General features: G+C 37.5%; 2 protein-coding genes across 2 annotated transcripts in view; one reads left to right on the forward strand and one right to left on the reverse strand.

Moving 5' to 3' along the window:
- Window positions 1-18,235, reverse strand: part of Psmd1 (proteasome 26S subunit, non-ATPase 1) — a 71,926-nt gene that overhangs the window by 24,303 nt on the left and 29,388 nt on the right. The window lies entirely within an intron of this gene.
- Htr2b (5-hydroxytryptamine receptor 2B) lies at window positions 3,426-16,260 on the forward strand. The gene is made up of 4 exons (XM_005082535.4): window positions 3,426-3,523; window positions 4,340-4,922; window positions 12,385-12,585; window positions 15,064-16,260. The coding sequence occupies exons 2-4, from the start codon at window positions 4,592-4,594 to the stop codon at window positions 15,954-15,956; spliced, it is 1,425 nt and encodes a 474-aa protein (XP_005082592.3). The 5' UTR covers window positions 3,426-3,523; window positions 4,340-4,591; the 3' UTR covers window positions 15,957-16,260.

The raw sequence follows: 18,235 nt of genomic DNA on the forward strand, positions 1-18,235 counted from the left end.
CTCCCTACAATCCAAGCGCCATCCTAAATAGAATGTAAGGGTCAGTTGGACATCTTTAACCAAGGATATCACTGATGCCTCAGTCAACATACAGAAAGGACTAAAGAACAACCCTCAGTCCTTCACCACCTCTCTAATAATGATCATTCATCTATATAATTCCATTCTATTCATTCCCTCGGATTCCCCAACTAATATGCCAATAAATCAAGTGAAACCCTTAACTCTTATTTCTGCTTTCATGGACTTGTTTCTGTCAACTTAGTTTTATCTTATTTATTTGTGTTTAGTTTACTGACAGAGGGAACATAGGCTCTAGAATCAGAAAGAGTGGGATTCCAATCCTAGGATGGTTATTTATCACCAGAAATACAAGCTTTAAATCTTGCTGAGTCTTAATTGTTTCATCCACAAAGTATTATCTGTTCCTCTCTGAGTATGCTAGAGAGAGCACACAAGTCTCTATGCTGTCACCACTGAAACCTAAATGCAAAACCAGAAACCGGTTTTAGATCAGATCAGGCATTTGTGTACTAATATGCTGTAGTTGGAGCTCTAGAAAGACAGTGTAACTCATAGTCAAAGGTTCTTTCAAAACAGTATCAACAAGCTGGATTTGCTTGATAGCTAGTTATACTTAAGCTTCTCACTTTCTGAGTTCCTCAGCAACTTTTTAGGGAACTAGTGACCCACAGAATTTAACAATTTGTCATTTCGTTGTAGCAAGGGCAGGGTAATCCAGGAAAAATTGACTCATAAAAAAGACTTTACCTAAAAATCTATCTTAAAACTTGACTTATTTTGTAATCTCCATCTGAAAGTAGTAGGAACATGCCACAACCCCAACATTCAGTTTTCCTTCCTTCCTATTCACTGTACAAAACTGTAGGTTTCACTCTATTTTCTTGTATATGTATAATGTACTGTGACCTTACTCAGCCCTCCATCACCTTTAGTAGAAAACTACCTGAAAGGGGATGCAACTGGGACTTAAGTATTTTGTTGCTCAAATGGCATTACTATTTTGTGAGATTTAGAAAAAAAAACCTCCCTGGGAGCTCAAATACTAGGAGGTGTTATAGATTTTACTAGCTAGCTGACTGCAGTCAAGACTTAAATTGGTAGTGAGGGCTAGAAACTCAAAGGCTTTAAAAAAAAAAACCCTGTCAGTTTTAGTCTAATAATATTCCAGATCTGACACATTCTTTAGAAAACCTAAGTGTTTAGACAAGGAAAGACAGCCTTTAATAAACTAGCTTAGGCACTTAATCTCTTTTGAAGAGCACAATAAAGCCATAAGCTCTTCATAGGCTTGTCAGGGTTTCAGCAGACAGTTCTAATGGACAAAGGGGTTTCTAAGCAGTAACTGAAATGCAAAAACACATCAAAAGCAAAATTTGTACAGAGTAATCTTTGCACATACAAGTGTATATAATGATTTCAAGTAACAGTAGAAGTCATGATAAAATTGCATAATCATTTTGCAATTTATAAAGAATCAAGAGATCTCACAACATGACTGTCAGTGACTGCTAATACTCCATGAAAACATCTAGACCTTATGTAAACCATCAGTCTTTGCTCTCAATTAGGAAAAAGACAAATAAATGAGGAGAGAAAAGTAATCTGGATGTTATCAAGCTTCTAGAACCAATAGTCGATGTATAGGAGATAGGGGTCAGTGAGATGGCTTGGCAGGCACCTGCTGTCAACCCTGACTACCTGAGTTTGACCCTTGAGACCCACATGACTGAAGGAGACAAACACAAGCTGTCCTTGGCATACACACTCCTCCCCACACCATGCACAACTAAATAAAATTGTAATAAAATTTCAAGAAGAATTTTAGGAAGTACAGATAAAATAATACACTCAATTACAATGCAGAGATGCAATCAACAAAAAGTACTATGAGAAACCAAATAGGAATGACCCAAAAGGAAGAAAGAGAAAAAGAAAAGAAATAGAGCTTGAGAATTATCTGAAGCTAATTGCTGATAGGGAAGGGAAATCATTTTCTTCAGTGTTATAGCCATTGGTAAGATGCCCGTGCCCTGTAAACAACTTTATGAAAAACTTGCTGGAATACAGACGCACTGAAAGTAGAAGCAGGCTAGCTGGGAAGAGGAACGTGACGAATGGGAATGGGGGAGGATGAGTGTCGAAACATACCTGAGGAGGGAGGATTGAGAAAGAAAGAGACAAAAGGCAGAAGACAGACTTGAGAGGGCTGCCAGTGAATACTGCAGCTATCTCAAATTTATTTCTCACAGCACTTTCATATCCAAAGCAAAAGAGGAGAGCAAGAGATTTCCTTTCTGTGGTTCAAGGAACAAATAAGTGTAATCACCTCCGTAATTCTCCAAACATCTAGTAACCATGCCTTTGGTCAAACATCCTGCTATTTGGCCTTGAGGAGCAAGAATAAGCTTGAACTCTCTGACCTTAAGACAAGATAGAATGGAGTCAGTCTGAGCTTTGACAGATGAGGGAGAGTAAGAGAAGGTGAAATATTGTATGAAAATGTTATAATAAAAAAATAAATAAGTCCTGCCTGGTGGCGGTGGTGGCAGAGGTGCACGCCTTTAATCCTAGCACTTGGGAGGCAGAGGCAGATCATTGTGAGTTCAAGGCCAGTCTGATCTACATAGTGAGTTCCATGACAGCCAGGGCTGTTTCAGAGAAATTCTGTCTTGAAAACCAAAAACCAACCAAACAAAACAAAACACGAATTCCATCAGTAATCTAGATGTAAAGAAGTAACTAAATTCCAGAGGACCTATGAAGACCCTCTAAAGAGGAAATACTGAGAAAACTAAAATTTTAATACTAAGCCAGTCTTAGTTTAAATTTCAAGAGCATAATTGTAAAGACTTGTATATTGCTTTTCAAAAATGGGCAGAAATGTATTTTTTCCCTATACATTATAAACTTTTCCCAATTAAAAGTCTGTGGGAAAAGAAGTTACCAATGACCCAGCTCCCAAATTTAGAGGCTGTTTAGAAATGAACAGTGACAAAGTCTCTGCCACAAGCTCTGTATATAAGTACCATGCAGATCTTCCTGTGCTCTTCTATATAAGGCTGTGATGTGAGCAAATTAATTGTGCTCCACAGCAAAGGCAGAAAGCTGGATGAGAATCTTGTTTCATTGTTAGAAATTACTAGTTCCAAAACCCCTAGATTATATCTCTTTTTTCCTCAAAACTAAAGAGTTTCCTACATTTCCCCCAAATCAAAGATAACACATAAGAATGTAACTTGAGTAAGGGTCATGAACTGGTTGGACACAATTAACAAGTGGTTTTATGAATTACAATGAATGCAGCTATGGTCTAATAATGACAGTATCAAAGAGGAAATAACCTCTCTGGCAGGCGTACAGCTGCACAACACATTTGTTTCACTGCTTACAAGTGCCAGTGCGGGAGGCTCTGAGTAAGTCAATGGGAGGAGGATGTCAGGAGAGGAGTCCAAGTGAACAGACACAGACGGCATGCTTAGGAAACACACGCGGATGAGAGGTAAGTAGTTAGAAGATACACATGGAACTTAGGTTTTTGCTGTTTTCATCTTAATCTTCAGGAGCTCTGCTTCTATGGTCTTTTATATCTATCTATCCAGTGGATTACAATTTATAAACACAAAGAGCAATTTTAATGGGGCTTGTGACTATAATGAACAAATAATTTCATCTTCCTCTTAATGTGTTTCTTAAGGGAACTGGGAAGAATAAGGGAAACATAAGCACTTAAAAAATGGTTCAAATGTGGCAGACTTAGGTGATTACATTTATAACCTTGTAGAAAGATGTAGTTACTACTAAAAGCAAATACTTTGGACTAATTTCTCTCCAACTGCAGGATTTAAAAAATTATTCACAAAAAGCATTTAAATCAACACCCATTAAACAAATGACTACACAGACTCAGATTCTCAGTTGGTAAATCCAGACCTTAGGTGGGCTTGAGTCTTACTGGGTGGGCAGCTAATGAGTTACTTGGAACTACTTAGAGCTTTGATTCACTATTCTGTATGTTATCTGAAGGTAAGGAGAAAGTATTCAAGGGTCAGATAGCATGGCGTGTACTATCTCCTCTTGTACTACACCTCTGTAGGCACTGGCTGAACCGTGACACATGCATACCGACATATAAAACAGGAGGGGGGTACTTAGTGTCTTTTACCGCTTTCTGGAAATGATAAAACCTCTCTGTAACTAGGGGGAACTCTCTGATATTTAAGTTCAAATTCATCTCTTAAAATTACAGAAAAGAAAAAATGAAAAACTAATGTTTTTTTTTCTTCTTCTTCTACATCTATTGGTGTCTTTCATTGAGTCTTCTGAAATCTAAGCCTCTAGAAAAGACTAGAATGTGGATGCCTTACTGGCAAACGTGGACAGATGTGTACACATTCTCATCTTGGAGGACCTAAATCTTTAAAAAGGAATATAAGCCAACCTTGGCATTGAATGTCTGGCATGGGTACAATGCCTTACAAAAGCAGATGACTAGCTTAGCTACTGACATGCTGACCACTGTCTGGAACTGGACTGAATCACAGAACAGCAAACGCCTTGCTCTTACAGAATGTCTGAACAAAGCACAACTCCTGAGCACATTTTACAGAATATATGTGATCACTTGATCTTGTCTAACCACTCTGGATTAAAGACAGAATCAGTAGCAAAGGAAATGAAGCTGATTGCCGAGGAACAGGGGAACAGAGTGCACTGGGCAGCTCTGCTGATACTCATGGTGATAATACCCACCATCGGTGGGAACATCCTTGTTATTCTGGCTGTGTCACTGGAGAAAAGGCTGCAGTATGCTACCAACTACTTTCTAATGTCCTTGGCGGTGGCTGATTTGCTGGTTGGATTGTTTGTGATGCCGATTGCCCTCTTGACAATCATGTTTGGTAAGTATTTCCCCTTGTTCCTGCCATTGAACCCCCAACTACTAAATAGCCTGACATTCATTTGATCTTTATTTTCTTTGAAACCAAACATGAACCTGGACTAAAGACTCAGACGGGAACATTCCCTCATTTTTTTTCTATGATTTGTAATAAATGTGAAAGGACAAAAAAAATTTCTAGAAACAATTTTATTTCCTCCTCGGCCATCTTATAAAACCATTAATTTGGCAATGCTCACAGATTCTGCATGCATTACCTAAAAATTATATTAAGTAAAAAAAACCCCACACTTTTCAAATCCCCTTTAAGAAAGTAATCAATAATTTTGACAATTCTAGAACTTTAATAATAGAATCACTGTATTACCAAGTCCTATTCCTATTACAGCTCTTGCCTTGAACCTTTAAGAAAAGATGTTTATTTATAAAAGGAAATGGTCTGGCTCAGAGTACCTCAAGAGAAGACCCATCTGTTTAATTTTTTTTTATGACCATCTGTGTTCCCAATAAACCTGTGAGTCAATAAAATAAGTGAAACAGATCCTGAGTTACTGTGATAATAAAAATATAGTTTGACTTTCAGATCTTTGTTATAATAAAAAAAAGACAATATATCAAAGTAGGCACAGGAGTTTCCGCTGTGTGTACATCGTCCCAAAGTATGTGAGTAAACACAAATTCTGTTGAGGAATTATGAGGGCTCCTAGTTTCAAAGTCAGCATTAAAAGAACATTTAATTAGTCAATGTTTGGGATACACTGATATTCCACTAATAAACCACTTAAGAAAATAATAGATGCTCAAGCTTCCAATAATTGTACTTATATGTGGAGAATAAAACACACAAGTTATAGACTAAAATTTACTAACCCAGAACACTTGTTTATTAAATTAATAGGTAAAGAAAACCCGCTATTCCAATTATTTTTACAAGAAACAACAGGGAGACATATAAAATGAAGAACTTGTGTCTTCACATGTAAGGTGATGAGGAGTTAAAACTTCCTATTGCAAAGGAACTCTTGCCAGGCTTTAAACAACAAACAAGAATCTACTACCTTAGTAGACCATCAGTAGTATTGCTTCCTCTTCCTTCCCTTTCCTCCTGAATAGCCTAAAGGTATGTGTTAACCACAAAGACTAAGAAATGACACTCTAATACAACGTGAAGCTCAGATGAAGGAGGGAGGGAGGATATAGGGATGCATGTGGAAAGACCTCATAAGAATAAGACCCCAATTCTCAACTCACGCTCATAACAATAGCTTCAAGAATAAAACTGCACTCTTTGGTGCTTTGCTACGCATACAGGAAATATCAAAATGCATTATCTTTGTTTTACTAACACGAAATTAAAAATATTGAATAAAGAATTGAAGGAATTGTACAAAAGTGAATTTTAACTTGAAAGCTTAGTCCGTAAATACCAAACATCTGCTATATACAAAATTCTGAGCTAGGTGCTTAAATCATTGGCTTAGGATAAGGAATCTTAACAGAGAAAAGACTACAGTGTTCAAGTTATCTGACAAAAACTTCACGAGGAGGTTCTAGAGAGTAGGCATTCCATGAGCTGAAGAAATAAAAAACAGCAGAAAACTAAACATTTTAACATAAAATATATATAGAACACCTACATATTTATGTCTTAAATTGTAACCCATTTTAATAGTATTTCATTCTTTAAATACTTATAAAACAACATAAAATGTCTCATAGTCCCAACCACTTTGCAACAAGTAATTATGCCGTACAAAGAAGTTATCAGATTTGGAGGTGGGGAATCAACCCTAACTAACCTGGGAACATAATCATCATGTTTAAAATGTCATGGTATTAATTCATTATTTAAGCCAGAGTCTGTGACCACCCTTGGAAAACTTCAAATGATTGTTCATATACTGGAAGCTGTAAATGGGTGGGGATCTGACTTCAAATAGTAGGATCTTTGTATAGCCTTTCCCAGCCTGATAAATACTAAGACTTTCTAAACTAATACATTTGCATGAATTTCTGATAATTTTTAAAAGTAGCAGTACACGATGTATGATTTTCTCTAATTACATGGGAATCTTCAGAACTTCTGAAGTCTACAAACCAAACTGTCTTGGTTATATAATCATGAAAGATTAGTTACCACTATGAACAATCTTAGCTATTACAGAAAGTTCAATGAAAGCAACTAAAACCTTTATAGCAGTAAAATATTCTAATAAAGGCAAACTTTAAAAAGAATGAACTAGAAATAACAAAGTGGACCTGGTGTTCTTAACTGAGAGATATTTTATTCAAACATTTATTTGTAATATTTAATTTCACACTGTCTAAATTTCTGCTTTACCACGACTATGATACTCTTGACATTAAAAGACTTTTAACTTTTCTGCCAAATCTTCTTTGGGAATTTATCTACTTACTTATTTTTACTGTTTTATCTATTATTCTTAAAATCTATGATCACAATACAAACCCTAAAAATACATACATTAGAAAACTTGGGTAGAGAATTTTAAGGTAGGAAGACTGCAAACTGGATGCCAGCCTGAAGGTTACACAGCAGGACCCTGTCGCAATAACAAACACCTCCAAATCATGAGGCACTGGCGAGGTGGTCCATGGAAAAGTGGGTAAAGGTGCTTGGTGGGCAATTTGAGCTCATTCCCAAGACCCACATGGTGAAATGAGAGAACTGGCTTATTCCAGTTGTCCTGTCCTCCACACATGTACCAAGGCCCATGCAATGCCCCCCCACAATGAAATAAAAATTAACAAAACAAAGTGACAACAAAAAAGACAAAAGGAAGAAGGGAAGGAATAAAGGAAGAAAGGAAAGATAAAAGAATATGAGTAAGAAATAAAATATCTCTAATTTTTCCTTATCAAATACATTACTGAAAAAGTGACGGCAAATGTATATAACGTTTGGTTATCCACTTGTGGTTTTTTTGTTAAGTTTTGTGTTTTTGTTTTTCAAGACAAGATTTGTCTGTGTAGAACAGGCTGACCTGTCTCTGCTTCCAGGCTACTAGGATTAAAGATGTACATGACCACACTGGGCTCCACTGCAACCCATTTTAAGCCATGTTCTATGAGCCACAGTGTGAAGCAGTGACCATGGAGGAGGAGAAACCAAGTGCATTAAAGTGGGTGCAAGATGGACTGGAAAAGGGAGAGCAAGGCAATGAAACACTTTTTGGAAAGTGGAAATTTAAAAAGCCAAGGATAGGTGAAAACACTATCACATTAGCTAATCCCAGGAAATGTCAAATGTTCAGAGAGGAAAGCACACACAGACACACATGCCACACCAAATCCCCCACAAAAACCAAACAATACCCACCAAGTAACCAACCTAGAAACTTTGTAGATCTAAGCACTGAACTATATATTGCTTTTGAAATATAAAAAATCACAATTCTTTTGTTTAAGCAAAAGAATTATTTATGGCTGTCCTGCTAACAATTAAGTTTCTAAACTGTGTGCCTTTGTGAACCCTATAGGCATAGTCTTTTCAGAATGCCTTTAAAATTCTTAAAATAAGGGAGATATTTTATAACAGATTTATAGACTTATGCTAAATATTCTTTTAAAAAAATGATGTAACTTAGCTTTCCAAACTAAAAACTTGCCTAATGGGTAAGGAGATTTCACATGCAGTGAATCTATCTCATCAAAACACGAGGCTTCTGTTTTTTTTTTTTTAAATCAAATTTTACAATTAATAAAAAGAAAAAGCAAGTAACAACACAATCCTCCTCCAAGCAAAAGCATGGGCACAGCCCAATGACAATATGTATAGGTTATTAATGTTTCAGTGTAATAACAAATAGCATTAAAATTCAACTTCAGTAAAAGATTTTCACGATAAATTTCGTGTAGCAGTTAGGTTTGTTCCTGCTGTGTCCTCTGCCTTCCCCGGCATAGGCTCACGTTCAAGCAGATGCACTGCAGTCTTGCTCTACTTGGACAGTTTTACACAGGCGATCTGGCTTGTTCCTGAACACGTGTGCCTCCACTGCTAGTTTGATTGACTAGTCACTGTTCAAAACAGTAACTACGAAGACTGTCATTTTAAGTGCTTTCTCTGAACACACACTCTTCCAAATATTTCACACATATTATTTTACTGTATTTCAAACCAATACATACAATACTGTAGCAAGCTTATAAAACAGGTAATACTAGTGCCCTCACAGACATAATCTACAACAGCTTAGCTAAATTATCTGAAATGATAAAATAAGTGGCAGTGATGAGAATCCCGGAGAACTGATTCATGCTTAGGTGTCACTGCTCTACTCTGTTTCTCAAAGACAAATGTTGATCCCATCAACCAGAAGTACTGTATTCAGCATATGGTACTAAGAAAGCCTATAGAATTTGGGGGATGATGAGGCCGAACCCAGTATCTTTCAGTTAAAAATATATTTCACACTATGTGATAGGATACTTAGGTCTCAGCTAGTACTTGTACAAATCCTTGAGGTGACCTACTGATCCTGCACGTACATGGTCTTTACAGCACGCAGTTTCACAATGAACAAGCTGTCTTCCTAACAGCCGAATAAACTACCTACAAACCCAAGACTTATTTTGCTCCTCAAATATTACTCTATGACATTTTACCCACAATTATGTTGAGTACCTATAGAAATGACATTATTCAAATATTTTTCTCTAGTTGTAGTTCAAAGACAGGAAAGGAAGAAAGTTGAAAATGGGATTTGTGGGTTGGAGCATAGCTAAATGGCAGAGGGCTTGCTTTGTCTTAAGGCTCTGGTTTAATTCAGGGATGGTGGTGGTGACAGGGTTTGAAGAAAGGGTACAGGGTGAGTAGAATTTGTTTTTCAGAAAAATTTTATGTGAGTCCAAGAAAAGCAGTCATTAATTAGCCTATGTGCTTGATTAACTTCTTATATTTTTCTTTTTCAAACTTAAACCTTTCCTGTTTCACTCATTACAAATTTAATTAATATCCAACCCAAGAACCACTGAAAATAGGTAGAACATAAGGTATTACAACAAATAAATCTAGTTATAAGTCAAATCTGATGCTTGCTATATGCTACATGGGTGCCCACCACAAGATTACATTCCTAGCTGCTTTGTGTTTTTCTAAATCGTTGCACTTTTGTTTTGGAGACAGGCTCTTGATGAGTTGTCAAGGCTGGCTGTCAACTCACTATGAGACCCTAGCTTGCCCCAAAGTTTTCATTTTCCTCCCTCAGCCTCTAAGTGCTAGGATCACAAGCAAGCGTCACCATTCTTGCTTCCTCCTCCACCCCATTCTGATTTCTCTTAATCTTATTTTATGTGTGTATTTTGCCTGTATGCATGGATGTGCACCACGGGTGTGCCTGGTGATTGCAGAGGCCAGAATAGGGTGTCAGATGCCCTAGAAGTATGACTACAGATGGTTGTGAGATGCCATGTGCGTGCTAGTAATCAAACACAGGTCCTCTGGAAGAACAGCCAGGCTCTTAACCACTGAACCATCTCTTTAGCCCCTTTCTTGCTTTTAATAAAAGGTTTCTGTTAATTTAGCGTCATTATATTGCTTTCATTAAAGTATCCATTAGTATTTCATGAAAGGTGGAATCTTAAAGATCTCTCTTAATCTCACATACTCCTTTCTTAAAATTCTATACTACTGTTACATATTTCTGATTAAAATAAGAATGTTCTATTGATCTGCACTGATTGTGATTCCCACTTCTCCAAAATTGGTGTTCATAAATGTATTAATTCTAGTGGAAAATCAGGCTAACAGGCTTCACAGGCCTAATTAAGTCAGCATTGGACAGCTTGCCTTTTTAGCCTATAAGAAATACTGTGGGTCAAAGAGTCAAATTCCAAAGACATGTAATTTTTATATGTTCCCTGTGGCTTCCTGCTCATGGCTGCAAGATTTATAACTAGATTTTTCCAGACCTTAATTTTCAAACGTAGAACACATAATTAAGAATAGCTAAGGAGGCAAGTCTAAATTAGTAGCAAAGTTTTATTTTTAAAAGTTCTACAGAGACTGTGAGCACTTGAGGATAAAACACTGTAGGCAGGTGGGAGAGAAGGGTTGTGTATTTTAGATTAGCTTGAGTCACATGGTGCTATCTCAAACAAAACAAAACAACAACAAAAAAACCACACACACACACACACACACACACACACACACACACACACACACACACACACAAAGAAATCCCCAAACCAAACAGTAACAAAAGAATTACAGTAATTTCAGTGGTAGAAAACCTGCCTAGCATACTTCAGGTCCTGGATTTTGTCACTAGCAACACAAATGCTCTTGAGTGTTTTTATTTTTGATGCAGGATCTTGTTATGTTGCCAGGCTGGATTAAGGCCTGCGATAAAGTGAACCTTCCCTGTCAGCCTCCACAGTAGCTAGACTATAGTTCAGACTTGAGTAAGTTTTTATTTCCCTATTCCTAGCCCAGAATCTAGAGTACAGCTTCCCTTTAGTTTCCACCGTGAAACTCTTTTAATCATTGATTCTTTTCCTTCTTACACTGTTTGCCTTTAATGTTAGGTGGTTAAAGAGTGCAATGTCATTTTTCTCTTAGGTAATTTTCCACTGATGCTAGCAAACTGGAACGCTACAGTTAAGAAAACTGAATTGCTTAGGTTCTATTTGCAGGTCTTTAGTTTATTCTGAGGGGCTCTCATGAGATCCTCGTGTGCTTATGTGTGTATGGGTGTCAGAGGCTGATGTCAGGTGTCTTTCTCAATCACTTTGCATTGTAGTTTTTGAGACAGGCTCTCTCAACTGAAGCCAGAACTCACTGATTTACTAGGCTGGCTGACCAGTAAGTCACAGGGACCTTTTGGTTTCTGTCTCCCTAACACTGGGGTTACTCCAGTACTGAGATGCCAAGTGCAGACGGTCAGATCTGGCTTGCATATGGGTTTCGGGGATATGAACTCAGGTACTCATGCTTGCATGGGAGTACTTTACCAACTAAGTCTCCCCAGCTCCCAGATGTTCCTTTCTAGGAGACATTCTGAGTGCCTATCTCACACCAGCAAACTCAGGTACAGCTTTTAAGACTAAAATAGCCTTTCCTAAAAAGTCTTCCCATAGAAAAGACACTTAAACTATAATTTCCATACAGAGCATGTGGGGATTTGCTTCACTGCATTCTCATACAATGCCTATATGTGTCAGATGGAACCTAAGAGCTGCTTTCCCAATCAATGCCGCAGGCAATATCCATCTCTATTCACTATTTGTAATCAGAGTACACAATGTTCTAAAGACCATTTTCAGTTATTATTTTAGTTGTGATAAATAAATGCCCTCCTCCATAAACTCATATTTAAAGACTTAATTACATCTGAATTGACTCATTTGCAACAACAATGACATCTCCAGTCATTTTAAGAGGCTTAAAAAATTAAACTGAAGATTGCCATTCTATAAACAAAAAATTATTTTTCTTTCAGAGGCTATATGGCCCCTCCCACTGGTCCTGTGTCCTGCCTGGTTATTCCTTGATGTTCTCTTTTCAACGGCTTCCATCATGCATCTCTGTGCTATTTCAGTGGATCGTTACATAGCCATCAAAAAGCCAATCCAGGCCAATCAGTGCAACTCCCGGGCTACTACATTCATCAAGATTACAGCGGTATGGTTAATTTCAATAGGTATGTGGGGAATGCCAAATGTATTGGTGCAGTGTCCAGTCTTTATTTCCATATGGCCAGAAGGCCAGGTCTGGTATCTAGGAACTCAGAGGTTAAGGCAATCCATCGATATCCAAGAACTTGCACATCACATTCACTGTGCAGCTTCTACGTCATTATCAGTAAAAACTATGTCAGCAGTAAATCCATGTCTTCAGAATTAGCAGTGTTTGCTGAGACACCATCACACTGATTTTGATATTTAGGAAGTTTAAGTGCCAAAGACTTGATATTTGCCAACAAATCATTAAGCTCAAATTAGCACGAGGAATCTAGCCATCAAAGTAAAGTAGCAAAAAATGCATCCTAAATAACATCTAACAGCATAAACAAGAAAAGAGCAAAAGTCAACCCAGCCAAACTTTGTAAGCAAGTACTAAAGACCATAAATTCACCGAAGAAGTCAGCATTCCAATGTGTACAGACTGAAGGCAGTTAAATATCTACTTTAGTGTCTTAACTGTCAAAAAAACTAAGATAGATGTTAAACCAATGTTTAGAAATGGTTTATAGAAAGAAATCGATTTCATTTAAACTGTTCTATTCTTCTGAACTAACCTTTTTAGTTTTTTAAGGATTTATTGATTTTTATTTTCTGTATGAGTGCTGTGTCTCCACATATGTATATGCATTCTGTGTGTGCTAGTGCCTGAGGAGGCTAGATGAGGGCACTGCACCACTTGGAACTGAAGTTTCAGCTGGTTGTGAGCTACTTCTGCTGTCATCTCTTAGGCTCAAAGATAGCTGCTGTTAGAGAACCTTGAGTGAGGTGCAGCTTCCATTCAGAGCTCTCTTAAGTTAGTTCGAGAAAAACAAACTTGCAGAGTTGTAACAAATGATCTGACCAGCACATTCACTGCTTTGCAGTAGAAAGAGTTTTTTTTTTTTTGAATCAGGAAAATAATTATGAATTCTGAAGAGTTAGGGAGTAAAACAACAACAACCAAAAAAAAATCCAAAACAACAAACAAACAAACCTCTACTGCTTACTTCTCTCTAGCTAGTGTTAAGAAATGTGCTCAATAAAGCAAGAAAGACATTTAGATTATCTTCATATGCCTGAAATAAGGGCTCTAGACCCAAACCTCTTTGAAATACCTGGGAGTAAAAGTCAAGGCATGCTACTACCCTGGCATGTGACAAAAGAGTTAAAAAAAAGTCTGTTCAAAATAGACAGAATTTGTTTTTAATCAAACAACAGATGACCAGAATGAGAAAGTCAACTGTCTGGTGAGGGAAAGAATAACAAAAATAATAAGGTAGGTTGGGGTTAGCAGACCTTTTCTACAATGGGCAGGAATAGCACGACTTTATCAACCTCAAATTTTTACTAAGTATAATGTGCAAGCTTGTAAGAATACATTAACAAAAAAGAAAGGGCTCAGCAGTAATATGTGGTAAGTAAATATTTTAGGCTGCGGGCTGTATGGACTTAACTGTGCTGTAGGAGAATAAAAGTTGACGTGCACGTGTACGCACATACACACACTTATTTTTACCTCTCTGGCTATCAAATCCAAGTTGTTCTGGCTGAAAGAAGCCATAGTTGATACACTAGTAATGAGTATGGCTGTGTTCTAGTAAAAATTACAGAAACAGAATATTAAGATAGCATACTTCTAGTTACAGATGCTGACACCCTGGTGCAGAGCACACAAACCTTTCTTTCTAGCAGTAAATATGAAACAGTTGGAAACGGTAGAAGCTGCCATTGTAAACGGTTTGAGGAGAGTGCCTTGTTAAGAGCTGATGGGTATTATAAATAGGTTGTGAAGAAAACAGAGTGCTTTTGGACTTACAAAATAAAACATTAATCAGATATTTAGAAGTATCTGCTGTTTTGAAGGTGTGACTCTTGTGCTATTCCCTTTTCTAATAACTATTTCCCTAAGCAATATCGTGTTTAAATACCTACTTTATAGTACTTAAAGTATTTAAAAAACAGCACGAGGTACACACATTTTCAACTATTAGAGGAACTCTCAACCTCAAAAACAAGTTTCATAACTTGTACACTCTTGTTTATTAAGCAGCAATTTTTAAAGAAAGACCCATTTTGTTTTCTCTAAAAAGTTAGGATTCATTCACAAATACCAAATGATAAAAACTGTTAGGTGAAACTGTATAACCTCAAAGATGGTAGATAAATAGATACCATTTGAAAATTAAGACACCAAGTCTCTAAATTCTCTCTAAATTAGCTACTCTGGATATTACCTTACCTTCTGAGCTCTTTTCCAACCTGGTGAAAGCAGATTTGCTCAGTTGGATTTCATTTGTCAAGGATCCACTGATAGCACCTGACAGACTTGAAGCTGGGGTCTCAGGAATCCTAATGCACTCATCAGCACAAAGTTTCTACAGTTAATCTCAAAACAACTAACATAAGAACAACAGGTCATGAAAATGACTCCATTTCTCTTGCTTCACCTTCCTCAGGCATTGCCATCCCAGTCCCTATTAAAGGGATAGAGAATGATGTGACTAGCCCTGACAACATCACCTGCGAGCTGAAGAAGGAACGTTTTGGCAATTTCATGCTCTTTGGCTCACTGGCTGCTTTCTTTGCACCTCTTGCAATCATGATAGTCACCTACTTTCTCACTATTCACGCCTTACAAAAGAAAGCTTACCTGGTCAAAAACAAGCCACCTCAACGCCTAACTTGGTGTACCGTGTCCACAGTTTTCCAAAGAGAAGAATCATCTTTCTCATCACCTGAAAAGGTTGCAATGCTGGATGGTTCCCACAAAGATAAAACTCTACCTAACTCAAGTGATGAAACTCTTATGCGAAGACTGTCCTCAGTTGGAAAAAAATCATCCCAAACTATTTCTAATGAACAGAGAGCCTCAAAAGTCCTTGGAATTGTATTTTTCCTCTTTCTGCTTATGTGGTGCCCCTTTTTTATTACAAATATAACTTTAGCTTTGTGTGATTCCTGCAACCAGGCTACTCTCAAAATACTCCTGGAGATATTTGTGTGGATAGGCTACATTTCCTCAGGGGTGAATCCTTTGGTCTATACCCTCTTCAATAAGACCTTTCGGGAAGCATTTTGCAGGTACATCACCTGTAATTACCGAGCCACAAAGTCAGTAAAAGCACTTAGAAAATGTTCCAGTACAATCTACTTTGGGAATTCAATGGTAGAAAACTCTAAATTTTTGACAAAACGTGGAATTCGAAATGGGATCAATCCTGCCATGTACCAGAGCCCAATGAGGCTCCGAAGTTCAACCATTCAGTCTTCATCAATCATTCTCCTAGATACACTTCTCCTCACTGAAAACAATGGTGACAAAACTGAAGAGCAAGTCAGCTATGTGTAGCAGAACAGGACGTCTTCATCTAACTCGAGCAAGGTGATGAACATGATGTAAGTGCACCAAGAAAAATGCATAGAATAAAAAAATCATCTCCTGAAAGCAAGAATTAATACTAAACAAAGTCGAAACATGGATAAAGTAGTTCTGTATGGCTACAAACAAAAGCAATCCCTACTCTGGTTTTCAAATGAAATAAAATTATATAAATCAACAAACTTCAGTCTTCAAAAAAATAAAACAATGTCATAAATTATTCTAAGTTCCTAACTGTGTGTAAAGTTGTGGTAAGAATGAAATAAAATGAAACAAAAAATGTTACCTCTCTTAAGTTTTTAAAAGCATAAGGCATAAACAATAGTGACAGGATCAAAAGACAAAAACAGATGACTAAAACAATGATTACAGAGCTAGTGAGATGATAGTTCAGTGCCCACCACGCAAGAATGAGGACTTGAGTCTGGGTCCCCTGCACACGCACATTGCCTGTCTGCAATCCTATTGCTGGGGAGGCAGAGACAGGAGGATTCCTGAGCTTGTTGAATCAGTGAGCTCCACATCCAGTGAGACTTCCCACCCTCTAAAAATTCCACAAAAAATCTGATACATACTGGGATCCTCCTCCCCTCAAAATATACATGCAAAACCCTAAAACCAAAACAAAAAAAAAACTACAACAAAAACCCCTTCGGATCATATTTGGAAGTAAGTGAAGAGTGGCTTTAATGGTGATAGAGTTAAATGTAGTCATTTTCCTCAATCAGGAAACTATCTTGAGAGAAAGGAGGGATGGAGAGGACAGTGGATAAATGTCAGACAATGTAAGCAATCTCTGCAGTAGGCATTTAGTCAGCAGAGGCAGGTCCACTAGAAGAGGAGGGAAAAACAAATGAAGTTGCCCTTGGGTGCTTGAACCACACCATGCTCCTTAAAGGTATGAACCAACATTCTCAAGCAGGAACTATGGAAACCCAATCCAGAGACCTAAGTAGTTAGTGGTCTCATAGACCATGGCTACATCACTTAACCCCACATCAGTGGCTCACAACCACCTGTAAGTACAGTTACAGGAGATCTGACACCAGTTTCTGGCCTCTGTGGACACTGCACACATGTGATGCACATACATACAAACATACACACATGCATGCATGCATATACATGTAGATGAAATACTTGTACACATAAAATAAAAAATAAAATAAAATTGGAGCACATACTTGAAAGCAATTAATGCCACATGAGAAAACATGTAAGAATTTTAGACAACAGGACAGAAACTTCTCAAATATTAAACACAACAAGGAAATTTGAGAACAATATTCTGTTAGAGCCTCTTCAAGGAAGACAGAGCTCTGACAAAAACACAGAGGAGAGAAAGCTAGATTTATCATGAGACTGGTTCAGAATCTAAGGCTCATCATTTAGCTCTACAACAATACAAACTTTGTGAAATTTAATAGCCTTGGCTTAAAAATATGTATTTAATATGGGCCAGTAAGATGGCTTAGTAGGTAAAGGCACTTGGCTGGCAAGTCTGATGACTTGAGTTTGATCTCTGGGACCCACATGGTACAAGGAGAGAATTGACTCCTAAGTTTTTCTCTCACTTCCACACCTGCATAGTACACGCATGCCCACAGGCATATATATATACAAATAAATGTAAAAACATTTAAAAAGAATGCTTACTGATTTCTAAGTTCCTTTTGCCTTTAAAGATTCCTATTTGGAGAATATGCATTAAGTGAAACTTAAAGAACTCGCTCTTTCACTCTAGTCCCCTAACTAATTGACCACATTTAGTATTCTTCATCTATAAAAAGGCGTAAGCAAGAGAGTCTCTCAATACTTCTAGCCCCTACCTCTTCAAGAAGGTATCCTAGGAAACAACTCATCAAGGTGCTTCAATAAGCCACAAACAGGGTATATACTGGAAACCTCTGCTACTTAGGAAGCAGAGGCAGGAAAATCTCAAGTCTGAGTTCAAGACGAGCCTGGGTAACACAGTGCAAGCACATACTTCATTTGACTCACTAGTGCCACCTGACAATCATGGTATGGAAGGAGTGTACTAACGTAAGATGGCTCACAGGTGACACCTACTGCTGAAACTGGGATTTAGCACACATGTGAGTCACAGGAAATAAGGGGTAAAAAATTAAAATAAGCTGACCTTAAAGGAAACTGAACAGAGAAAGTTATTTTACTTCTCAAACTCACAACGTTGTTCTTTTTCAGACACACAGAACCAACCTTACTGGTCTCTCTTTGAAGCTCAATAT

This window comes from Mesocricetus auratus, unplaced genomic scaffold (assembly GCF_017639785.1).
Source record: "Mesocricetus auratus isolate SY011 unplaced genomic scaffold, BCM_Maur_2.0 Super-Scaffold_100010, whole genome shotgun sequence".
Classification (NCBI taxonomy): Eukaryota; Metazoa; Chordata; class Mammalia; order Rodentia; family Cricetidae; genus Mesocricetus; species Mesocricetus auratus.